The sequence below is a fragment of the Poromitra crassiceps genome (assembly GCF_964638095.1).
Source record: "Poromitra crassiceps genome assembly, chromosome: 1".
Classification (NCBI taxonomy): domain Eukaryota; kingdom Metazoa; phylum Chordata; class Actinopteri; order Beryciformes; family Melamphaidae; genus Poromitra; species Poromitra crassiceps.
In genome coordinates this window covers 22,601,070-22,628,340 of record NC_139623.1, presented here as the reverse complement: position 1 = coordinate 22,628,340, position 27,271 = coordinate 22,601,070, and the positions used below count along the sequence as shown (strand labels likewise).

General features: G+C 42.5%; 1 protein-coding gene across 3 annotated transcripts in view; it reads right to left on the bottom strand.

The window, feature by feature from the left end:
- Positions 1-27,271, bottom strand: part of cnot8 (CCR4-NOT transcription complex, subunit 8) — an 82,322-nt gene that overhangs the window by 16,395 nt on the left and 38,656 nt on the right. The window contains exon 7 of one of the 3 annotated variants that reach the window (XM_083637333.1): positions 6,492-6,563. The exons of the other annotated variants lie outside the window; for them this stretch is intronic. Coding sequence (XP_083493459.1) covers positions 6,492-6,563 — 72 coding nt within the window. The remainder of the gene's footprint in view (positions 1-6,491; positions 6,564-27,271) is intronic. 3 annotated transcript variants of the gene reach the window in all.

Sequence of the window (27,271 nt, the reverse complement as noted above, 5' to 3'; positions counted from 1 at the left end):
AACTGGCTGTGTTACGACGATGGCGGCGATTGAGCCTGAAAGCCATGTCTGAGACAGTAGCGAGACAGGAACAACAACAGCAGCAGCAGCAAAGGATCATGCACAAACCCGAGACGAAAGGGACTGTCCGTCAGGGCGCGGACGACTGTGTCAGCAACTCCCTCCCGACTACCAGGAGAAAATTACAAACTTCGGCGAATTCACACAAAGAAAGATCAAGGAATATTCCATCGGACCGGAGCAGATCATAAATATGGATGAAGTGCCTTTGACGTTCGACCTGCCTCTCACTAGGACTGTTAACAAGAAAGGTGAATCGTCCATCACGTTGAGAACCACAGGTCACGAGAGAACGAATTTCACTTCGTGTTCTTGGCTGCACAGCATCTGGAGTAAAGCTCCCGCCGATGGTGATTTTTAAGCATCTCACAATGTGTGATTTTGTCTGGGGATTAGTGACCTGACTTTTGTTTTGTTGAAATGTTAATAAATGGGAGCTTCCCCAAACAGCCATCTCTTTCCCGACAATCCCCTCTGTGCACGAAGCCTTACATATGGTAATTAAACATCAAAACACCCGCGGCTTATAGTCCGGTGCGGCTTATATAAGAAAAAAATAGTCACCTTTGAAGGTGCGGCTTATAGACCGGTGCGCCTTATAGTCCGGAATTTACGGTAGTCACTATAGCCTAACTACCAAGGCAAGTGGGAGCTCATAGTTGTCCCATACACATGATGAACCAACTTTGACAATAATTCGTCACAACACACTGGACAAAAAGTCACCTTGACCCTCAGCAGCAACATACATTAAAATACATTTTAAGTTATTTTCAAGTATTATTTCACAGAAATGGAGAGAAATCTATCTCATCATTGAGGCCGGGGTATTTGGTTGCTTTCAGTTGTACAATCCAGAATGTCTCGCGTTGGAGTACCGTAATCTTTTTAGGCGGTCGCCTCCTCTAATGTCTTTCTCTACAACTTCTAGCACCATGGCCCTGAGAGTGTTAGGATTGCCATGTCCTGCTTCCACATAATGTAGTGCCATAGCATAATCAAAAAAAATTACACGAATGGCATTTTTATGTTCTGCAACTCTGTCTTTTAATCTCCTTTTTGTTCGGCCGACATAAAAACAACCACAGGGGTACTCGAGTTTGTATACAACATATGTGGTGTTGCAATTGGCAAAGTGTCTCATTTTGAATATGCGGGATGTGCTCACATCTTGAAAATGATTGATTTTCACGATATTGTCACAATGTTTTCAACTCCCACACTTGAAAGTGCCAAGGGGCTTTTGTAGCCAGGTTGTTCTTGTGGGGGGGGGAGAGATACTGTAGCTCCGTACCACCTTGTCTCTCAGGGTCGGTGCACGTCTGAACGAGAACATAGGTGGTTCTGTGAACACTGGTTGGAGGGATTCATCACTCTGAAGAATGTTCCAATTGCGTTTAATGATGTTTCTTATTTGAGATGCTTGTTCACTGTATTGAGTCACAAAATATACTTTTGAAGGTTGGTGTGATTTCTTTTTGGTTTGGAGTAACTCTTTTCTGTTTGTGGACTTAGCTCTTTGGAGTGATTTGTCCACTACATTTCTTTTATATCCTCGTTCAGTAAAGCGGTTTGACATGTCTATTAGGGCTGTCACTTTTCATTCGAAATTCGAATTCAACTTCAAATGTGGGGGAGGAAGGCATGTTCGAATGTATAATTGACCTGTTCGATTTTTTTTTTTTTATGAACCAAAATTAACCAACTGCTGCTTGCTGGTAATGTTAATCCCATGTCAGAAAAAGTCTCCAGATTTGTCGCGTTAGTCTCTTCTGAGAAAGATTGTCTCCAGGGTCTGAAAAGTTGTCTCGAGTTGGATGCAGCCAAGTTTGTGAGGCAGTGTTGTGACTGTGAGCATCCAAGCTAACACGTCGGGCTGATGCCCGGTGGCCTGGCCTGAAAAAAAAAAAAAAAAAATTTAATTAACCAAAAAACTTTGAATATATTCGAACGAATTTCGGGCAATTAAAGTTCGTTCGAACTTTATTTTGGGAAAAAGTGACAGCCCTAATGTCTATTGCTTTGTCCAAGAACTCTTCCTCTGTGTCACATATCCGTCTTAGTCGTTGAAACTGACCGAAAGGGATGTTGTCAATCAGAGTCTTTGGATGGAAACTATCAGCCCTTAGGATTGTATTTCGATCAGTGGCTTTTCGATGGATAGTGGTATGTAGGCCCCCATCATCTGTTTTTGTGATTTTCACATCTAGGAAATTGATTTCCCTTTTGCTATATTCCAAAGATAATTTTAGACTTTTGTTGGTATTGTTCAAATATTTGTGAAATTCAAGTACTTCATGTTCTTCACATTGCATGAAGAATATTAGATCGTCAATGTAGCGCCCAAACCATTTTATTTTGTCCAAATGGGGATTGGATGCGCTCCAAATGAATTTCTCCTCCCACACTCCTAGAAACAGGTTGGCATATGAAGGTGCATAGGTCACTCCCATTGCTGTGCCCCGAGACTGTCTGTACAGCTGTTCCTTGAAGAGAAAGACATTGTTCTCCAATGTCCATTTTGTGAGTTCAGCAAGGAAATCTGTCAGAGGATTTGGCTCATCTCTCATCTGTAGGAAATGTTTCATGGCTTGTAACCCTTCTTCATGGTCTATGTTTGTATATAATGATTCCACATCGATTGTAATCATATATGCATCTCCAATGTTCTTTATTTCAGCAATTTTGTTCAACACTTGGGTAGTGTCCTGGATGTAGGACTGTAGATTTGGAACAAAAGATTTGATGTGGTGATCAATAAATTTTGAAAGGGGTTCCAGAATTGAGCCATTCCCACTGATGATAGGTCTGCCTGGTGGATTAGACAGATTTTTATGAATCTTTGGCAGCATATAGAAACAAGGCAGTCTGGGATTTTTTTCTATTAGGAAAGCCTGTTCTTTCTCTGTAATCCAGTTTTCCACTTTTGCCTCATTCAGCATTTCCTCCAATTGACATTGCAGGTCCTCCAATGGGTTTGTGTCAATGGGAGAGTAGTAGTGTGTGTCATTCAGTTGTCTGTGTGCTTCTTGGACATACTGAGTTCTTCCCCAAACAACCACGCCCCCTCCCTTGTCAGCACTCTTTACAATGACGTCATCATTGCTTCTTAGCCAATTAATGGCATCTGATTCCCCTTTGGTGAGGTTCAATCTAGTTGATTGTCTGTTACTCTGGAAAAGTTTTTCCACATCATGAGATACAGTTTTAGTGAAAGCATTGAGACAAGCATTATTGATGGTGGGGAAGAAGGTTGATTTGGGTCTGAATGAGTGTATTTCTCTGTGCTCACCTTGACTTTGTTGATTATAGTTAGGATTTTGATTATACCAGACTTTAAGGTGCAGATTTCTGTAAAATCTGAAAAGGTCTGTTTTCATTTGGAACTCATTTGTTTTGTAGGTTGGAGCATAACTTAGTCCTTTAGATAATGCTGACACACATTCCTTGGAAAGGGGTATGCCTGAGATGTTGATCACATTGGCTGCTGTGTTCCCCTCCTTTGGTAGCTGCGTGTGTTGGGTCTCTGTCCTCCTCTCTGTGTTTGACCACCCCTCTGAGTTTGTCCTCCTCTCTTGTATTGTCCTGTCTTTTTTTCTTCCTCCCTCTCCTCGTTTTTCGTTAACATTGGGTCGGGGGTGATGATACTCTAAAAAATCACTCTCATTATCAGAGGTTGTTGCGTAGGTGGGAGTATGATCCTCTTGATCCTCATCGCTAGCTGGCAGGTTGAATGAGACAGAACGAACTTTTCTGTTCTTGTAAGAGGGTTGGGTGGACCTGTGAGTCCATGTGTACACATTGCCATCCTTGTAATCATTTTGGTCCCTTCAAAATTTGGCCAGTTTGTCCCTTTTCAATAGATTTGTAAGTTTCTCCATCTCTTCTTTTAGTTTATTCTCAAATTGAAGTTTTTGTTCAGACTGATCGATGGCATCTATTGCTGATTTGATTTCATTTATTTCAGATTGTAGTTTGGCTTTCTGTTGCTTAGCTTCTTCAATAAGTAACAAAATCAAATCCAGGGAGCATTTATTTAGGATGGCCTCCCATTTTCCCTTGAATTCCACATTGTCATAACCAAATGACGGGAATTTCTTGATCCATAATCCTCTTGGGATCATCTCCTCCCTCCAGTAGTCTGATAATGTGATCATGTGTAAATCCAATTTTTTTCTCCTTTTCTTGGAGTTTCCTCAGACTGATATATAAGCTGCGCACATCCATTGTCTGGTCGCTGGCTTGTCCATCTAACAGGGCTCGACATTAACGGCTGCCCGGTTGCCCCGGGCAACCCAAAAAAAAATTGGGCAACCATTTCTTGGCCTTTGGTTGCCCCAGGGGCAACCACGTTTTAACATGCAAAAAAATATGTACAGCAACAAACAGCAAAATATACACCAAATAAATATGTTTTAATACTTGTTGTGAGTGACATATATGTGATATTTTATTGCTGTTACAATCGGACCGATGTTACTAATTACCAGTCGGAACCTACTTGATGCATGCTGCACGTGCGGTGTGTTTAAGGAGTACTGACTTGGACAGGTGATTAACGGGATTCCTTGTCTAATTAACGTTACACGCGACGCAACAAACGCACATTTCCCAGTGTCTCTGCCACAGGATTCCTCGTCTAATTAACGTTACACGCGACGCAACAAACGCACATTTCCCAGTGTCTCTGCCACAGGATTCCTCGTCTAATTAACGTTACATGCGACGCAACAAACGCACATTTCCCAGTGTCTCTGCCACGGGATTCCTCGTCTAATTAACGTTACACGCGACGCAACAAACGCACATTTCCCAGTGTCTCTGCCACAGGATTCCTCGTCTTATTAACGTTACACGCGACGCAACAAACGCACATTTCCCAGTGTCTCTGCCATCACACTGGACATCAACACTAGCGGGAGATTTCTCCCCCTCCAGCAAATATACATGAATGTTAGGGGCGTAACGAACATGAACATCTTACTGAGAGGGAGAGAGCTATAGCTAACAGCTAAGCTAAGTATAACTAGCGTGATAGCTAGTTCTAGTCTGAAAAGCATGTAAACAGCGGTGAGATTAGTGAGAGAGTCTGTAAAAGGAGGAGAGACCCGCGAGTGCTTCTGCAGAACTAGTGCATGTTGTGTACAGCGGGTAATGAGCCGCCACCCGCTGTTATGAAGATTAAAGCGAGATTCACGGAGTTGAGAGCAGACAAACACTTGCAGCTGCATCCTCTCAGTCCTGCACATGACGCCTTCAGGAGCCGTCGGTAAACCACGCGCATGTGGCCTTTGAGTGACTAATGTTTCACAACAAAATAAATAACCTGTCTCAAACAATGACTGATATCACAGGATGTAGTGAAGATTGCAATGTACATATAATTTGTAAAGAGTGTAAAGAGAAATATTGTATTAAGAGATACATAGAGATAGCCTACATCAGTGGTTTCCAAACTTTTCGTGTCCAAGGCACACCAAATGGCACTACAAAATCTCAAGGCACACCTATATAGCCTAAGTCTATCTGTGCAAAATAGCCTCTATTACTCTTATCACTCTAAATGTTTTTTATTTACTAATGTCAAATAAAATTTGACAAAATATATTACTCTAGGAATTAATTTGAAACTTTGCAAAATTACTACATCAAAGCAGCAACACACCCACTTTTTGTATACCGTAGTTTTACAATTTGCAATTGCAATAATGCAAAATCCCAAGGCACACCTGGACTTGTCCTAAGCCACCAGTGTGCCTATTAGGCACACCATTTGGGAACCACTGGCCTACATTATGGTGTTGTTCTAACAGAGAGACATTCAGTTAATATGGCATTATTCTTCTAACACAGAAACATTCAGTTAGTTATTCTTCTAATACAGAAACATTCAGTCAATATGGTGGTCTTCTAACACCAGAGAGACACATTTCAAAAGGTGTCCTTCAATCCCACAGTGACTGTTAAGGGTGTTACTAAACCTTGAATTTGTGAATGAAATTCCACAAATGTATTATTATTATTATCATTATTACTACTACTACACCCGCTGCGTGCACTGAATAGGCCTATATATACTATAGACTATTATACTTACTTTTCTGTCACATCGTCATTATTAAGCCGGCTTATGACTGCATAGTATCTTAATTACTCAAAATATAAGGCGACTAAAAATGGCAACCATATTTTTATTTGGGCAACCATATTTTTATTCGGGCAACCAAAAGCTCTTGCCAGGTTGCCCCTCCGGCAACCACTTTTAAAAGTTAACGTTGAGCCCTGTCTAATAGGGAGTCTTTCACAATTATCTTTTGACCTTGTTCACTTGTGAAGAAAAATGTGCTCGAGGCCATGTTAAAGCAGCTACGAGCAACTTTTTCGATTGTTATTAAACAGTATAATTACAATATTGATGCATCACATCTTACCTATAATAGTAGCTGAGACCAACGCAGAGTAGTCTCGCTTGAACCCCGAGTGAATCGGCCAGTGTAGTCTGTCTGTGGCCAGGGAAGATCAGGAAGTGAAATGAAACGGTTTGCAGCAGCCACTTCGGCCATAACCACAAAATAACTTCCAAAAAACCTGTTGGAATATAACGAGAGATGTTCGCGAGAGTATGCGTGGCGTTCACATTGTTATGCTATGTTGCTAGGCAGCGCGAACGGGGTAGGCAGGAAGCTGCGTTTCACTTCCGCGTTTCACTTCCGCGTTTCACTTCCGGGTTTAGCCGGTCCGGCGGTAAGAGAGAGAGAGAGAGAGAGCCCCCTGTTGACGCGAGTTTAGACAGACACAGACTTAATAATCATCTAAGGGAGCAATCTCCAATTCACACGGCTTTGGTCTCAGCTACTATTATAGGTAAGATGTGATGCATCAATATTGTAATTATACTGTTTAATAACAATCGAAAAAGTTGCTCGTAGCTGCTTTAAAAATGCCCAAAAAACGTTCAGATAGAATGGAGCTGCTTCCAAAAGGACTCACCCAAACACAGTCCTGCTGAATATGCAGACAATGGAGTGGAAGCGCTGCTGGGTCCTTGTAGTGATCACTTACAGGTGCTCTTTGGATATTTCGGGTGTACGCCACACAGAAGCTACGCTGCACGCGTGCTGCAGCGACAGTTTCAGCTTCTGTTCTGTTTTTCAAGCATGCAGCATGCTGCATGCGAGCAGCCAAGCATGAAGTCAATGCAAGTTGTGAGCAGGGGCAGGGCAGCGCGAGGCAAAACAGAGCGATGCGTGGACAAAACAGAGTACCGTAAATTCCGGACTATAAGCCGCACCGGTGTATAAGCCGCACCTGCAAAGTTGACTGTTTTTTACATATATAAGCCGCACCGGACTATAAGCCGCGGGTGTTTTAATGGTATTTTCTTTTCTTTTTTTTCTTTTTTTTTTATTGTGTTTTAATGTTTAATTACCATATGTAAGGGTTCATGCACAGAGGGGATTGTCGGGAAAGAGATGGCTGTTTGAGGAAGCTCCCATTTATTAACATTTCAACAAAACAACATAACACAACACCACCTGTGTTTCTTTTTTACAGTGCACACAGTGTCATACAAGCCCTTTTCCCACATGCGCTTTGTACCGCAAAATGACCGGAACGTGGTGTAATGCCTGCATGTGAGAAAGGCGCCGTGCCGGTATAAGCGCGACCCCGTCGTCCCCGACATTTCACCACTTTCGACCTAGTCAGAAGAGCGGTATGCTCTTAAGGGGACGCAAGTGGAAACGGTTCCAGTCATTTTCCGCGACAGTGGTCCTTCAATCATGGGCCAGGAGTAGCCTACACACGTTGCTTAATGTTCCAGCGGGCATAATCTAATCATTCGCGCACATTAAAGCAAACTGGCGAAATGATGTGATAGCCTAATAAGAGCAGTAGCCTATGTCAGCTTGCTGATTTCCGAAGGCAACCCCGGACACATCAAACGAAGCCAGTCTGCTTTCTCTACATACATACAAGCGTTGAGCAGCTTGCAAGCCTTTCTCGCTGTGTCTGTCCTGTGTGGCTGCTGCTCTCGAGCAGAGAGGGGAGGGGGAAATCGGCTGTGTTGATTACGCTGGCGGCTTGACGCTGCTCTTAAGTCAAACGAGTGTGATTTATTGTGTGACAACTGACAAGCGAACTTATTTCGAGTTTTCGTCACTCCCCACCCGCTCTGCAGTGCTGCCGCCCCCCCCTCCCCCCCCATACAGGCAATTTCGCTGATAGATTCCCACATGCCAGAGGAGAGGTGTGAAGGGAAATGTCCGATATTGACTTACAGGTAATTTTCCGGTACGCATGTGGGAAAACGGCTACAGTGTCATACAGTGTGGTGAAAAGAGGGCAAGAGAGGAAATTAAAACAGAAGTGGATTTATAGTTAGAAAGAGTGCTAAAGAAGAGAGAATTCAGTTTTTTTTTTTTTTTTTCTGAAAAAATCCATAGATAAGCCGCACCGTTATATAAGCCGCAGGGGCCAAAAAAGGCCAAAAAACGGGAAAAAAGCCGCGGCTTATAGTCCGGAATTTACGGTAATTCTGGTGTGAATGGCAAGTGTCCTGCTGGAAGCTTCCGTGAAGCGCTGCTTCTGAGATGCTTGTGGTGTGAACCAAGCACAACTAATAAAACCCCTTTTAGACTGGCCAAAAATCCCACTAATATCCACAAACTACAGGGGTTAAAGCAAAATAAAATCTTTTGACTGAAAATTTTCCGAGGCCTATTTTAGCTATTTCGGGCTTTCTAGAGTGTCCGCTTTTTCCCCACCGTGCCGTCGCTTCACATGGGTTTTCATGTAAAAAACGGCAGACAGTGTGTACATCACACTCATTTCACTCTCAAGTTCCCAAACATCCAGTAGGCCTAATGATGCATGAATTGTGTTCTGGGCTGATGTTATAAGGTTCCACGTAGGTATGCCAACAGAGACATATGAAAATGACTGGCTATGATAAATCACAATTAATATATAGATGTTTTTTATCGAGTCAAACAAGTAGGTTAAGGGATCAGTATAACAATTATAACAGTAGCCACAGGAACTACAACAACATTGTCAAACATATGTCCCAACTAAGGAGGTTCCCTTCCACCAGTCACACAGCTCAGCTCCACCCAAACTCTCACCCGTCCTGTCCCACTGAGCTGATGGTCTGGTAGCCTACTGTTATGAAAACACACCAATTAATACTGTCAGACAACACCTAGCATGCCTAGGCTAACCACCTAACGCTAGTGTTACAGTTCAGCATCAAGTGAAGAGGAAACGCCTAATTATAGCTTCATTGACACTCCCAGAGCTGATAAGAGGGGGGGGGGGTGGGGGGAGGATTGTCTTTTCTGATATGTTTCAATGTAAGCAGGTAACATTTGGAGACTTCTCATTGTTCGAATACCTTGCTGCTATTCTGAAATGCTCAACCACTGTGTTACTGCTGAATATCTATAGACCACCAAAATACTCAGGCAGCTTTCTCGTTGAATTTGCTGATCTACTTTCCTTAATTTTTATGGAACATGACTGTATATCTATTAGGGATGGGCATTTCTAGCAAAAACACTATTCGAAATTCGCTGGCCAAATTCGAATTTAATTCGAATTTCGAAAATAAAAATAAAAATGTAAAAAAAAAAAAAAAATTTTTTTTTTTTTTTTTTTGTGAGTGAAATGTTGCATTGTCTCCCCTGATTCTAAGTCTACGGCTTTATTAATTAATATAAAAAGCTTCTGCTGTGGATTTTTAGCTCAAACAAGCATTGCACCACTGAAGTAAAGAACATGTTACATGACATTGACATTTTCGAAAATAAAAAACAGTTTTGACAATCATGAGTGGTTCATTAAATATTTAGTAGGCTCAGGTCTGAGTGCCAAAGGGGTGCCAAAGTCACCCCCTCTCCCTCTTCATGGGATTTCATCTGCCATTAATTTTTCCATAAACCTTGCTTAAAATGCTTATAAAAATTGTTTTACTTGCTCAAACCAAGCGATTTGACTATACTTAGAATCAGGGGAGACAATGCAACATTTCACTCAAAAAAAAAAAAAAAAAAAAAAAAAAAAATTTTTTTTTCGAATTTCAATAATAAAAGTCGACCTTGATAATAACAACGATTATTCGAAAATTCGAAATTCGATGCCCATCCCTAATATCTATTGCTGGGGATTTCAATATTCATATTGATAACCCGACGGATAATTTTGCCAAAGAACTGAATATCTTACTTGATACTTTTGATCTGTCTCAACATGTTTCAGGGCCTACTCACAACCGAGGCCATACCCTGGATTTAGTTATTACTAGGGGCTTCAAGTCCTCTTCTGTGTCGACTATTGATGTTGCGTTGTCTGACCATCTTTGCATCTTTTTTTAAATGGAAATCTCCCCTGAGATCATTAATAGGTCACAAACCGTTAAAAGACGAGACATTAATGTAGGCACCAGCACGCTGTTTATGGAGACATTTTCTTTATCTCCTCCCACATCAGCTTCTGTCAATGACATTCTCGATAACTTCAATTCAACAATTCTGAATGCTATTGATAGTGTGGCGCCTGTTAAGTTAAAATTGCTGTCTGGCAAGATTAAAGCACCCTGGCGAAATTCTGCATCCGTTAGATGCAAAAAGAAAGATTGCAGGAAAGCTGAGCGTAAATGGCGGAAAACTAATCTTCATATTCACTATGATATTTACAAAGAAAGCCTTCACTCCTACAACCTCGAACTGAAAAGGTTGAGACAATCGTTCTTTTCCGAGATAATTAACAAAAATGTGAACAATGCACGCACTCTATTTGCCACAGTTGATAGACTGACTAACCCGCCTCTCTGTGTAGCACCTGAGTTCCTCTCTACTGTCAAATGTAATGAGTTTGCTGCCTTTTTTACGGATAAAATTATTAATATCAGGCAGGCTATTAGTGGCTCCACACCAAGAAATGCTGTGACATCATCCTACCCGCAGATGCCTAGTTCGATAAATTTGTCCCAGTTCAGCGTTATCGACCACGACATCTTAGGGGCCCTTTACATGAGGACAGTTTCTGAAAGAAACGACACAATAGCGTTTCCTTCACACCTTTTCCTTCACACCTTCTCCCTGTTTACATGAGCGCTGTTGAATTTTTTAAACGCCGTAATGTACATGCCAGGTCGCTAGGTGGCAGTGTGATCACCTTATTCTTTGCCCATACAAGGACGCTTACTGGATGACGTAATTTCGCTTTAAACGCGGAAGTAGAGTAAACTTTCCGCAGTCATTTAAAGTTTTAATATTTGTCGGGTGAGAATGTAAGATATATGTGACCAGTTTATCAGAATAACGCCTATTGGAAATCTTTAACGAGCAGCGAGGACCGGGAGCGCTGAGTGTGATCTGTCACCCTACTGCTACTGGCAGTGAGAAAACACTGTCGACGTGCTTTGTAACTATAACGTTACATGCCGACCGGGTACAGCCATCGGCTCCTCGCAGCAGTAACGTTATGAATAGGGGTGTGCCACCTTAGGCACCTCACGATTCGATTCGATTACGATTAAGGGTGCTACGATTCGATTATTAAACGATTACGATTAATCACGATTACGATTTCGATGCATCTTTTCCCCATACAGGATTTCTTTGTCAGTATCTTTTTCCCCATACAGGATTTCTTTGTCAGTATCCATTAATTAAAGGAAACAAACAAATTTACCTCCATTATCTTTTATTTAGATCAATCAGACCAAACACAATACATCCAAAACATTTTACATTTCCCACAACAAAAAGCTGCTCTTTACAGGTGAGATTATTTGAAATAAAGTGCCTTTAGAAACTTCTTTTATTTTAACCAAAATTCTCTGCTGTTTTCACAGATTTAGGATTAATATAAAAAACAAATAGCTTATTCTGCTGTTTTCACAGATTTCTGTACTGGCAGGATTAATACAAAAATAGCTTATTCTGTATTCAGTAATAGAAAATAAAACTTTTAACCAAAATCCTCTGCTTTTTTCACAGATTTCGGTACTAGCATGTTTGTTTAATACAAAACAAATAGCTTATTCATAAATAATAAATAAAGACTTCCAAACAAAATCCTTTACAAATGACCAGTGAGCAGCATAGCATCATCCCACAACAAGCAAACGTTTTCCTATCCACAACCAAAAGCAGCTTTAAAACTAAATAAGTGGCGGATGAATAAAATAACAGAACAGATTCACCCCTTCACCTCCCCTCTCCTTCACTGCCTCCTTCCTTCAGCCCTTCACCTCCTCTTTCACTGCCTACTTCCTTTAGCCCTTCACCACTTCACTTCCTCTCTCCTTCACTGCCTACTTCCTTTAGCCCTTCACCACTTCACTTCCTCTCTCCTTCACTGCCTACTTCCTTTAGCCCTTCACCACTTCACTTCCTCTCTCCTTCACTGCCTACTTCCTTTAGCCCTTCACCACTTCACTTCCTCTCTCCTTCACTGCCTACTTCCTTTAGCCCGTTACGTGTCTTATCGCGATGCATCGAAGAAACGATTTTTCGGCACACCCCTACCCTGCATGCTTTCTTCAGTGATTCCAGTTTCCAGTACTTCGGTTTTGGTCTCGTTTTACAGTTAAGGAACTGCTTTCCGGGCGAAATACCGTATTTTTTGCAAATAAAGCATAAAAAAAAAAAAATTGTAAAAATTGGGGGGAAAAAAAAATGCAAATTTTTGCAAATCGATAATCGAACATTGTGAATCGATTATATCGATTATATCGTATAATCGATTAAATCGATTATACGATTAATCGGCACACCCCTAGTTATGAACATGTTACTGAAGTTGACCGCAGTGTAGCTTAATTCTGAGTGTTGCCAAACTTCATTCATACTGAGGTTTTATTTGGTTGCCAACTCGCGCACGGCTATGACGTATTCGCCTGTGTAGGCACGTCAGAGTTTCTGAAATGTGCCGTTCCAAAGCGATTACATGGAGGCCTCAGCCCCGCTCAGCGGGAAGCGTCTCAAACAATTTCACTCTAGAGGGTGGTTCCAAAATGTGTCGTTTCCTAAGCGCGAATTCGCCGTCGCCGTCTTAACGGGAGGCACTAACGATAAAATAATTCCCCGTTTCCATAGGAAACCGTCCTCGTGTAAAGTGCCCCTTAGAGGAAACTGTGCAAGGCCTTAAATCATATTCGTGCGCTCTCGATACCCTTCCAACAAGCTTTTTTAAAAGCATTTATAACTGTCTGTCGTCGGACCTATTGCAAATAGTTAATAGCTCCCTTTTGACCGGCACTTTTCCTGAGTCCCTGAAAACTGCAGTTATTAAACCCCTACTAAAAAAGCGTAGCCTTGATGCATCGGTAATCAGTAACTACAGACCAATATCTAATCTCCCCTTTATAGCCAAAATAATTGAAAAGGTTATTTACCTACAACTCAATAGATTCCTAACCTCAAATGATCTCCTAGATAAACTCCAATCAGGCTTTCGCCCGCATCACAGCACAGAAACCGCGCTTACTAAAGTCATAAATGACATCAGAATGAACACAGACTCAGGCAAAAATTTGATTCTAGTGCTACTGGATCTTAGCGCTGCATTTGACACTGTTGACCACTCAATTTTATTGGACAGACTGGAAAAGTGGGTTGGGCTATCGGGTACGGTCCTCCAGTGGTCCAAGTCCTATCTTCAAGACAGGAAGTACTTCGTCTCCATTGGCAATTACACATCTGACCTAACTAGGATGACTTGTGTGGTACCTCAAGGATCCAATATGGGGCCCGTTCTCTTCAACCTTTATATGCTCCCTCTAGGCCGGTGGTTCCCAACCTTTTTACACCAAGTACCACCTGAGAAAGTAGTTGGCTCTCCAAGTACCACCATATGACCGACGTTAAAATACAGTCTATTCAGCTATGCACAGTTCCCGCAGGAGGCAAATTTATTCCAACCTGCAGCCTATGTGCAACCTGCAGCAGCTGCACTTGTGCTGGGTTGACTGCTGTCTTCACCTCCTTGTGCTTCATCATTGCTGCTCTCCTCTACTACAGCTCTTTTACGATTCCCTCCCGTTTTGATCCACTTTAGCATCCCTCCTCGTCTTTGTTCACCACTTGTGTAACCATGCGGGGCGGGCAGGTAATTGTGCATGCGCAACAGGTATAGTGTCCGTCAGAAACAAATATTTGTTTCTAAATCTCAAGACAACAAAATAAACCTCAATTTCAATGATCACAAGTTTATTTTCATTCGTAGTATTATTTTGATAGATAAACATGTTTTACAATTGATTTTAAAGTTGGGTTTATTTCATAATTTAAACATTAGTACCACCTACCTTGAGAAACACTGCCAATAATATTAATTATTATTATTTCACTTTCACATGTTTGAAAACTACTACTAATGACCACCATGGATTTTGCACAAAAACTAAAAAAAAAAAATTCACAGAGCCTTCCAAGTACCACCAGCAGGGGGCGCAAGTACCACTTACGGTATGCGTACCGTAGGTTGGGAACCACTGCTCTAGGCCAAATTATGCAAAAAAACAAAGTAGCCTATCATAACTATGCAGACGACACTCAGTTGTATATAACTCTTTCCTCAGCTGACTATGCCCCCATAGAATCATTGTGCCAGTGCATTGATCAAATAAATAACTGGATGTGCCAGAATTTCCTACAGCTAAACAAAGACAAAACAGAGGTGATCGTCTTTGGCCCCAAAGAACAAAGGCTTAAAATCACTGTACGCCTTGAGTCTCTATCCCTGAAGCCTAAGGATCAAGTCAGAAATCTTGGAGTTATTATTGATTCCGATCTCAACTTTAACTCCCACATTAAGTCAATTAGAAAATCAGCTTTTTATCATCTTAAAAATATAGCAAAAATTAGGGGATACATGTCCAGACAGGATCTAGAAAAACTAATTCACGCCTTCATTCATAGTAGGTTAGACTATTGCAATAGCCTTTTTTCTGGTCTCTCCAAAAAAGAACTTAGGCAACTTCAACTCATTCAGAATGCTGCTGCTGGAGTTCTAACGAAGACTAAGAAAGCTGATCATATCACTCCAGTTCTTAAAGGTCCCATTCCGTGCAAAAGCTGTTTTTACTTGTAAATGCATATATACTGCTGTCAGCCCTCCCTGTAATGAGTGGTCACAAGCTCAGAACTGCCACAGTTGGATTTGTCCCTATCCAGCTTCCCCCTGCAGTCTCCTCCAAGCCACACCCCCAAACGCTTCGTTTGCCCAGAGGGGAATTGGGACGTCACAAGCTTCCTCACGCATACTGCGCGGGTCTCTCTCACACAAGCTACCTGCACCATTTTGTCTATAGCCACAAGATTAACACTTCTAGCTGGAGCGACGCCAACTGTACGTGATCCAGCAACTGCGGAGGTGCATTCGGTAAGTCTAGGCATTTTGAGATGTCCTCTTTAGCGTAGCAACGTTAAGTTAACGATAGCGTTAGTTGTAGACACAACCTAGCGTGCTGGTCCACAGACGCTAATCTGATTGGCCGCTGGGAGCCTGGGGCGGGCTCTCCCTCAGCGGCCAATGGGAACTGTTAGTTCTGAATATATTATAGAAACTAGGGGTCGACCGATTATCGGTTTGGCCGATTATTATGGCCGATATTCAACATTTTGCCGATTATCTGTATCAGCATTTTCATTGGCTGTTTGCCGATATAATAATTCAATAAAAAAATGCGCTAATTTGCAGCTGCTGCGGCTGGAAGGAGCCTCTCCTACAGTACTGTAGTTCCCTCTGTGTGATCTGGAGCAATGTCCCTCCCACAGCGCTATCTGATTGGTTACACATCGAGCAATAGCCTATCAGAGAGCTGCTCAGAGATGAAATCTGACACCTCAGTGCTCCAGCCTGCACAGAGGCAGGCCGTGGCCGAGCTGTGCTGCCTCTGTGGAGCGGACAGCGGACTTGACTAGTTGGCTGTTGCGACTGTGTGACAGTCACAGTCTTAAGGTAAAGCTGCAGATATTGCCATGCCGAAGTTGTACTAAAGTTAATATACATAATAATTACCTACGCTGACATTTCAAAAACACCACGATCTTATGAGCGATTCGTATGAAGCGCAGCCTCGCACAGTGCAAAGTGTGTGGAGATAGGTCTGTCTATAAGTGAGAGAGATGATTGTTGCAGTGATAACGATAAGATAACAGAGATTATTTGTGTACTGATAGCATATATCTTTGAGTAACGTTGGTGCCTGCTGTGCAAGTGCAACTCAAACTTATCACCGTCCACCGCTGTTGAAGAGGGCAAAATAGCCTAGTAACCTCACAAAGCAGTGTATGGGGCACTAGTTTTTAATTCCATAGTAGCGTGCGTGTCCATGGTGTAGCGTCGCTCTTTTTGAATCAAATGGCCATGGTTGTCAGTAGCGAAGCTGTTTTATTGATCCAGTCGCGCTGCGTGTCCGAAAAATACATTGGCAGGCAGGCATGTCTGGGCAAGCTGCAGCGGACTTTTTTTCTGCTCTCTCTGACTCTCTCTCTGCTTGGAACAAGGAACCGAATAAACTAGGACGAGACATTTCGTCAGCGGACTCTAGAATGAAACAAGGAACCGAATAAACAAGGATGAGACATTACATCAGCGGATGCACGGATGAACGTGTTTGTTTCAGTATTCTCCTTTGAGAGCCTGGGGGTGAGGTTAGTGTCAGGTGTAAGCGGAGGGAAACCCTCTATTATTTTGTTACTGTAGTGAGTCGGTGTTAGTTTGTTAAAAGTATAAGTCCACAGCTTTATCTTGATAATGTGCCCAAGTCTCCACTAGATTGAACAAACACACACACACACACACACACACACACACATACACTTTGATTCATATCAATATTAATAGAGTGAATATTTTCAAATAATATTGTAGTTGGATAAACTGAAGAAAATGAATTTCAACAACGGGTCGTGTTATTCTAAATTTTGACACCAAGATTTAAATTTTTACTGCAAACATATATCGGTTCCAAAATATCGGTTATCGGTGTCTTTCATTGCCGATAATCGATATCGATATCGGCCCTGAAAAACCCATATCGGTCGATCCCTAATAGAAACAGACCTTTCTTGGGACGAGGAAGGGACAACTCCGTCACGACAAACGGGGTTGCTATATTTTCGACAAATTAATCCAGAATCATGTTTTATGGACCAGAGACACACGTTTTTAAGAGGTTACAGCTGCACGAATTGGGACCTTTAAGTCCTTACACTGGTTGCCAGTGTGTCATAGAATAGATTTTAAAATACTGTTATTAGTCTATAAATCACTTAATGGCCTAGGCCCAAAATACATAGCTGAATTGCTCCCACGCTACGAACCGTCTAGAACTCTTAGGTCAACAGGGTCCAGCTTATTAACTGTCCCTAGGATCAAATCAAATCATGGGAAGGCTGCATTTACCCACTATGCTTCTGCTAGCTGGAACAAATTGCCTGAAGACCTCAGATCTGCCCCAACTTTTAAAAATAGACTATAGACTTTTATGTTTACCGTCGCTTTTTAACTGCTGACAGCTACTATGCAAACCCAATGAGTCCTCTATAAGTTTTTAGCTCTTTCTGCAACTGCTGCGCCTGTTGCTTAATGCACTTTTTATACTCTTTTTTAAAGTTTTGTTGTGATGCTTTTAAATGTCCATTTTATTCTCTTCTTTTCTTTTCCTGTCAACCATTTTATGTGAAGCACTTTGAATTGCCTCTGTGTATGAAATGTGCTATACAAATACACTTTCAGAATTTCAGAACTAGTATCATGGTGGAGTCAGGTAACAGATGAAATCAACATCTTGTTATCAACTAACTCAGAGACTAGCAGCAGCTGACACATCTAATGCTAACCAGAAAGTTAGTAACCAACTAGTTACTGCGCTAGCAACAGTTGTTTGTAAATGTTATCACGTTGCGTTACAGATAGGTGCCTATAGCTCATTCAGTAACGTTAGCATTGACGCTAGTGAAACTCCACTAGACTTTTTCTCTCCATCAAATAACGTTATTCTGCTGACATGCATCTTTATGGTGGAAATGACAATTAGTGACATGTGGTCGTGGAAAAAGCGTCAACCTCCCGCGCTGTCGGGGTGAAAAATACACCGAAAATAATAATGTTAACGTTACTGCAGCAAACGTTTGAGCGTGTGTGTTAGCAAGTTTTACCTGTCCAATAAAAGACAACTCCGCATCGCGCATGTTTTTAAAGTTCCTCCACCTTTGCAGTAATAAATTAACTCCAATTCTCACAATAACAAACTTCTTCAGTCCAATGCTGTCATTAGGGATAATTTAACGTTAGGAACGAACACTGTCTGAGAGGCAGATCTGCAACAGTGTTTTGTTTAGCGTTACATATTAGGAGTGGCTTTGCAGGGTCGCGTTCAGCGGGCCGAAAACATAGCACAACATAGCAAAACATTTATCAGCGAACATAGTGGTGCATTGAAACAGGCAAGGAAACATGACGTTCAACCTGGAAACCGTAGCAATACATTTTCAGACTTATTGTGGCTTGAACACAGCCCAGGAGAATCATTTGGACATCCGGTCAGAATTTCTCAAAATAAAAGCTTTCATTCAAACTCAATACAATACACATTGAAAATATACAAAGGGGCTTTAATTTTGGTATTTTTCACATTTCATATCTGGCTCCAATAGACGGAAATCCGTCGTAGCGACGGAGAACTTTAATCCCTGCCTACAAACTAGTGGGATTTTCTTCAGTCTAAAAGTTTCCAAGCCGGGCCGTTTAGCCGATAGAGCAACCCTGCAAGTGAGGTGGGTTTTTACGCGGCGGCTCTGTTCCGGCTGGCGATATAAATCTTGGCAGTGGTCCAACCCATGATTTTCCGACTCTGCTTCTGAGTTGCCGTCTCTTTTCCAGCGTGAGTCAGTGAGATTTAGTGATTGCCACAGCCTGGAACTCGACTTTCTTAACGGTTAATTATTTTACATTGACGGAATATGCAGAGAAAAAAAAGCATCTCTCATGCACGAGTGCACCCCACAGCCCAGGCGCAGACAGCGTCAAGTCAGCCAGAATGTAAGTAGGTCGTCCGCTTTAGCTCTTTCAGAAATCAAACCCTTGTTGTAACGTTAAACATTTTGAGTCATGCTCTACAGACATTACAACCTGGTGTTAAATGCTCAAAAACACAATGGAGATGATTGTGGATTACAGGAGGAACAAAGCCCCACCTTCCCCCATCACCCTGGGTGACTCCCCAGTCAACACTGTGGAGTCCTTCCGCTTCCTGGGGACGTCCATCAGTCACGACCTAAAATGGGAGCTGAACATCAGAGCTCTCACCAAGAAGGCACAGCAGAGGATGTACTTTGTACGGCAGCTGAAGAAATTCAAAGTGCCAAAGGCCACGATGGTGCACTTCTACACCTCCATCGTTGAGTCCATCCTCACCTCCTCCATCACCGTCTGGTGGTATTCTGCTGCCACTCTCAAAGACATTAACAGACTTCAGCGCATCATCCGCTGCGCTGAGAAGATAATCGGATGCAACCTGCCATCCCTCCAGGACCTGCATGCAGCCAGGACACTGAAGCGGTCTCGCAAGATCATGGCCGACCCCTCCCACCCTGGCCCCAAACTCTTTAAGACACTCCCCCACGGCAAGAGACTGAGGTCTACCAAGACCAGAACCACCAGCCACAAGACCAGCTTCTTCCCAACCTCCATCAGCCTCACCAACAAGGCCCGGAAACCCCTTCCACCAAGGACCTCACCAACAACACCCCCCACCCCCACCCCCCGCAAACGCACTACCTCCTCCTGAACTTAGCTGAACCCCCCCCCCCCCCCCCATAAAACTGTAACTCATATCTAATTTAATGACTGTTTAACTGGGACTGTAAATTCATGTAAATCCATTGCACATTTAATGCCTATTTAACTTAGCCTGTAAATTTCATGTACATTCAATGTAAACTCTTATTTAACTCAGACTGTAAATTCATGTAAATCCACTGCCTATTTAACGTCTATTTAACTCGGTCTGTAAAGCTCATGTAAATTCTACGTACGGTAAATTCATATTTATTATCCACAGAACACTTCACCACTCATGTACATATTGTATATATTTACTCGATTTGATTGCACTTGCAACTTTGTGATTGTCTTTAGTTATCTTCCTACTTCTTATCTCTGTATATTGATGTGACCGCTATGCTGCATACAGACACTAAGACAAATTCCTCGTATGTAACTTGCATACTGTGGCAATAAAAGTGATTCTGATTCTGATTCTATGTAATCTTAACATCACAACGAGTATTTGGATACAATATTTGCTGCTTCGTTTGTTGAAACACCTTTTTCTCCTCCAATGTGCATCAGTCAGGCTGTTTACTTGTTTAAATTACATTAGTTTGAAATTTTGACCCGGAAGTTTCCATTTTGTTCACCATTCACACAAGAAGCCTTCTCTTTTCCTCTCAGCGCCTACTCGGCGCGCCTTGAACCCGCCCACAACTCCCATTGACTTCATGCCTGGCTTGACGCATCACGCTTGCAGGGTATATGCAGCAATCCTGAAGTTAAATTCAAGACTTTTTCAAGACTGTTTCAAGACCCTTCCAATAAATGTCAAGACCCCATCGCCACTTCGAGCTGTAACCGATTACATCAACGACACACCTTCAACTAACACAATTACCGTAAATTCCGGACTATAAGCCGCGGCTTTTTTCCCGTTTTTTGGCCTTTTTTGGCCCCTGCGGCTTATATAACGGTGCGGCTTATCTATGGATTTTTTTCCAAAAAAAAAAAAAAAAAAAAAAAAATCTCTCTTTTTTAGCACTCTTTCTAACTATAAATCCACTTCTGTTTTAATTTCCTCTCTTGCCCTCTTTTCACCACACCGCGGACACTGTGTGCACTGTAAAAAACAACACAGGTGGTGTTGTGTTATGTTGTTTTGTTGAAATGTTAATAAATGGGAGCTTCCTCAAACAGCCATCTCTTTCCCGACAATCCCCTCTGTGCATGAACCCTTACATATGGTAATTAACACATTCAGTGCCAGCGACGCCATATGGCGTCATTAGAAATTTACCGTACAGTGCCAGCGACGCCAAATGGCGTCAATAACTCGATTTTTTTTTTTTGACGGGGGGGTGTCGATCTATGCCTCTTACATCGCCTCTTACAATATTCAGAGGTATTGAATGTGTCTAACCTATTTTACAGAACCCTTAGGTGGCGACAGCGCTCTCCAGATGAGAGAACGTGGAGTGAAACACACAGAAGAAGTCATTGGGGGGAAGGAAATCGCATCGCATCCGTCCGTATGCAGCGGCTTCATTGAAGCAACGTTTAGCTGTGCCCCTGCAGCAGCCAATCTGCTATCACAATTGAGCACCTCGGTGTCCACTGCAACAGCCTCCGTGTCCGCTGCAACACATGATCAGCCGTGGATTTGTTATTATTCTCAACTCGAAGCATGGGAGCTGGTACACGCGGCTGTAAAAAAGCAGTATCTAGCGGACTTTTTCAGTGCTGAGCACAGGCAGACAAAACAGCAGAGCAGAGAGACACTCCTCCCACAACGGGGGGGGGGGGAGGAGGAGGGGGGGAGGTGGGCACGCAGAGCCAAGTACACAACACAGACCCAGACAGCAGGACAGGGTTGGCAAACGCAAGCCAGAATATCCGATGCCCACCAGCAGCAAAAGATCAGCAAGAAGCTGCAACCAGCAGCGCATGCAGGCGCCAGCGCTGCTGGTTTCAGCTAAAAATATTATTCTTCCAAACAAAATTCCCTTGCCTTCACTGTTTTATTGAAGGAAATTATTTTTGAGGTGTGACTACATCAGAAAATTAGCTTCAGAGTCAGTGATGTGCTTGAAATGTTTAATTTCACAAAAGGCTCATTATCTCAGCTCGTAGAAAAAAAGCTCTGTTTTTCGTTCAATCAAGCTATCTTCTCCGGCTCATAACTAAAGAACGGAAAATGGGATCAATAAACTTTTTTTTGCAGGTGATAGAAGAGAGTCTCATCGTTATTTGTGCGTGTTCAGTGTTTACATAGTAATTATTAAAGAAATTATATGACTGTTTTAAAATGCATTGCGGCCTATGTGGCACAGCAAGCAACCTTTTGCCCAAGGGCCGTGGCACTGAAAGTGTTAAACATTAAAACACAATTAAAAAAAAATATATATATATATATATATATCATTAAAACACCCGCAGCTTATAGTCCGGTGCGGCTTATATATGTAAAAAACAGTCAACTTTGCAGGTGCGGCTTATACTCCGGTGCGGCTTATAGTCCGGAATTTACGGTACTATACATTTTGAGTTTGAGATTGCAAAACTAAATGGTCTTAGTTTGCCATAACTTCTATGCACTGTATCAATACAACAGAATTCAGATAGGCTGGGAAGGAATAAAGCTCAAGAGAATAAATTGTGTGACTACCCCAAAGGCACGGTTTATTTAAACAAAAACAAAAAAAGTATATTTATAACAATAACATGCTCGCTCGCTCACTCACTCACTCACACATGCACACAACAGTGTTTCCCTGAGGATTTGGAGAGATCATGGTGGATAGACCCTGGACCCTCTTGAAAGAAAATTTTGTACATTTTAAAGTAAGATGCATCAATCTGGTGCACTCTGAGAGCAAAATGAAGAGATTGAATTTAAATTAATATATGTGGCAGTCAAACTATTGTGGCGTGAGACACACTGATCAACTGTCACTGATACAATGCTACAATTCCTCAGAAAGAGACCTGTGGCGTCATAGTTTCAATGTTGATGCACACACACAGCCTCTGTCTGTGTGCTGGTGAGCAGCCCCCCCCCCCCCCCCCCCCCCCACACACACACACACAGCAATACGTTTTGATAACGACATGCTGGCCTACACATAATGTTATTTGCTCAGTCAAGTAACATTAACGTTAGAGAGCGCAAAGATAGCTGGTGCTAATTAGCGTTAGCCATGTTAGCCTATGAAAGTGTTTAGCTGACATTAATCCTGCTGCGGGTGGAAATGGTCTGTGTCCGATACGATGTATGATGACGCAAGACAACGTTTTAACCATTGACAGTATAGTTTTAACGTACCTTGAATTTGGCAAATAAGGATGGCGTTCCCGCATGTTTAATCCTCCCTGGCCATCTGTGCTTTTACCCAAAATATTCCCACAATATTATATTTGTATTTTTCGACGGAGGAAAAGTTCTGGGGGTTCTCTGGTTCTTATCCTTCAGCAGCCATTATCACGTTGAATTGCAACAATAGCCTACGCACGGTTGTAAACAGTTGATGACTTCTTGGCAAGCAGTCAGTGATGATCACGCACAGCTACACTGATTGCTCGTGTTGCCGGGGGGAGGGGCAGCGTAAATGCACTCTGTCAAGCGACCTGGGCACTTTCTCTCAAGCTGATACTGTGGGGAGCGGTGGGGAGGCGGAGAATGACTTGATAAACAAAACATGTGCGCTGTTGTGAGGACCAAAATAAATGAATTCAGGTCAACTTTTGTCAAAATCTTTGGACATATTCACATCGAAAAATAACCCATTTAAACACATTTAAAGGGTCTTGAATTTGAAATTTACTTAAGACTTTTCTGAAAAAAGTATTGAAATTTTATACTTTTCAAGGGTCTTGATTTTCCCTAAATTGAATTCCCAACTTTCAAGACTTTTCAAGACCCCGCGGATACCCTGGCTTGGAAAATAGGCGTGAATGCTGAACGATCGTTGGAGCAAGGCGTGAGCGTGGCTTCGACGTGGCTTCAGCATGACATGCGCACGGGTGGTGTGAACGGCTTCGAGCGGCTAACTGAAATTTGTGGGTTCAGCGTAGGTAGAGCTTGGGTTGAGCATTGCTTCAGCGTCCTGTGTGAATGGGGGCTAAAGGCTGAATTATACTCGACCAAGCTCGTTGGGGGTGGGGCCCCGCGAGTCTCCGTGCAGACCCCGCGCTGGGGTTGATGCCATTATACTCAGAAAGTGATCAGCATGTATTGTACAATGGTAAATAGTGAGAACAGCCTAGTGAAACGCTATTATGTGCAGTACTGAGTGCGCTTTCACTCTCAAACGACCCCACATCAGCACATAAAGGAATCACCAAACTTGTTTTTACTGAATAGCCGTTTTACTTCTCAGCCCTGATTGCCTACTCTGTGATGCTTTTAATCTCTCTCAATAATGCTCTCAACACAACACATTTACTTGGTGAAATGACTAAAAATGAACAGTTGCAAATCAAAGTTTATAGCCTACCACATGGGTCAAGAAATGTGGCGAAAACACAGCTCAGTGTTCAGGGTTCAGTGGCTTGAAAGCGGCCATGTTTGGAGAGAAGCTCGCGCTGTTAGAAAAAAAATCATGCACAAGGCGAGCGCCCGACGGAGCTAGCGAATAACCACGGCCAACAAATTTACGTCATTTGACGCGCCCGGCCCGCGCTCCACCCACGCGCCCTTCACGGCAGGGTGAGCATAATTCAAGCTTTAGACAGCAGATTTCAAAGTGTGAGGTGCGCCTTCCCTGGGGGGGTGCGAGCCAACTTCAGGGGAGGCGTGGCATGACGTGACGCGGAAAAATCAGAGAAGAAAATACGCAGCCTCCACCAGACATGTCCGCGCGGTCACAAAAGTATGCGGGTCTGCAGAGAGCCTGCGCGCACACCCGGACCCTGGCGCACTCGCGGATAGAGCTTCAGCCGGAGGCAGAGCGCCCTCAATCTGGCTGCCTCTGTTGAGGTGAGCTCAGGGTGTCAGAGGAAAAACTAGGAAGAAGGAAATCGTGATTTTACGGAATGCGTGTTTCACAAATCCGATTGCGGCAGTTCTTTGTAAGTACACCAAACACATACTGTATATTATGGTCATATTTTTGCATCTGCTGGGGTGTAGTCTGACTGGGCTGAAGCAGCATGGTGGACTTGCTCTCCCATTGGTGCCGACCATTTCAGTCGGTGCCGGATGGAAATCCCATTCCGCTCCCTGCAAGCTCCGCTCTGACTGCGGCTGCGACCATATTTGGATTTCCTTTCCACGCCCCCCGTGTCGAATCTGTATGCCTCTGCTGCTGTACGTGTCGAATCTGCCGAGCTCAAATGCCTGCACCGCTGCCTTTGAAACAATAACAGCAGCGCTAACCGCTAACTCGTTGCTACACGCTGAAAACGATTGATGTGGATTATGCAATGAAGCCAGCCTGCATGGTACGTTCGGTGGATGGCTGTTAGAGCCTTTTCCCCCTCTAGTCCACAGTGAAAGCCTTCCCCAGCCAGACTCTCCCAGCCTCTTTGCTGGGAGAGTCTGGCAAGCTAGACTAGCTGGGGAGCTATTTCAGACAGATTTTACAAGATTTATGGGCTGGGGAACTGTCTGTCCGCGCTGGCCACCCTGGCTGCAGACACAGTCCATATGCAGTGTTTCCCATACATAAAGGAATTTGTGGCGGGCCGCCACAATAATATTTGGACCGCCACAAAATGATGTTGACCAAAAAAAAAAAAAATTTTTTTTTTTTTTTTTACAGTGCACCTGAACGCAACATGCAAGATATCCGCTGAATAAGTGTCCAATAAATGTTCATGTCATTCTGGCCAATACTTCTGTTATAGCATTTCAGTCTGGAATATGGAATATCTTTCAATAATCTATGATTTAGCTGCTAAATTGTCAAATACCGCCATCTGCTCGCTACCCAGGCACTTATGTATGTACTTAACCTAACTAACTTAACCTAACTATCAGGTGTGCACAACATTGTCAGCCTAAACTCCGGCTGACACCCCAAAAACCTACAATCCGCTACAGAAAAATGTATGTTTGTTTATTAACTGGCCCCTCGGCTTCCATCATTTCACGAAAGTGGCAAAGCAAGTTGAGTATCCCTGACCTATAGGGAGAAATTTAGTTTGTCATTGTAAACCCACACCACAGTAATGATGACATGTTCTTACTTAGATCTAGCCTTTTAATTTTGCTCTTAAGCTTTCTCAAAGTACACCAAATTCATGCATTTTACTTTAAAATGTGTTAAAAAAATTATTAAAAGTCCTTCAGAGTGGATAAAGATGTTTAAAAGAAGATACCGTAAATTCCGGACTATAAGCCGCGGCTTTTTTCCCGTTTTTTGGCCTTTTTTGGCCCCTGCGGCTTATATAACGGTGCGGCTTATCTATGGATTTTTTCAAAAAAAAAAAAAAAAAAAAAAAAAAAAAAACTCTCTTTTTTAGCACTCTTTCTAACTATAAATCCACTTCTGTTTTAATTTCCTCTCTTGCCCTCTTTTCACCACACCGCGGACACTGTGTGCACTGTAAAAAACAACACAGGTGGTGTTGTGTTATGTTGTTTTGTTGAAATGTTAATAAATGGGAGCTTCCTCAAACAGCCATCTCTTTCCCGACAATCCCCTCTGTGCATGAACCCTTACATATGGTAATTAAAACATTAAAACACAATAAAAAAAAAAAAAAAAAAAAAAAAATACCATTAAAACACCCGCGGCTTATAGTCCGGTGCGGCTTATATACCGTAAATTCCGGACTATAAGCCGCGGCTTTTTTCCCGTTTTTTGGCCTTTTTTGGCCCCTGCGGCTTATATAACGGTGCGGCTTATCTATGGATTTTTTTCAGGGGGGAAAAAAAAAAAAAACGGAATTCTCTCTTCTTTAGCACTCTTTCTAACTATAAATCCACTTCTGTTTTAATTTCCTCTCTTGCCCTCTTTTCACCACACTGTATGACACTGTATGACACTGTGTGCACTGTAAAAAAGAAACACAGGTGGTGTTGTGTTATGTTGTTTTGTTGAAATGTTAATAAATGGGAGCTTCCTCAAACAGCCATCTCTTTCCCGACAATCCCCTCTGTGCATGAACCCTTACATATGGTAATTAAACATTAACACTTTGAGTGCCACGGCCCTTGGGCAAAAGGTTGCTTGCTGTGCCACATAGGCTGCAATGCATTTTAAAACAGTCATATAATTTCTTTAATAATTACTATGTAAACACTGAACACGCACAAATAACGATGAGACTCTCTTCTATCACCTGCAAAAAAAAGTTTATTGATCCCATTTTCTGTTCTTTAGTTATGAGCCGGAGAAGATAGCTTGATTGAAGCAAAAACATCCCTTTTTTTCTACGAGCTGAGATAATGAGCCTTTTGTGAAATTAAACATTTCAAGCA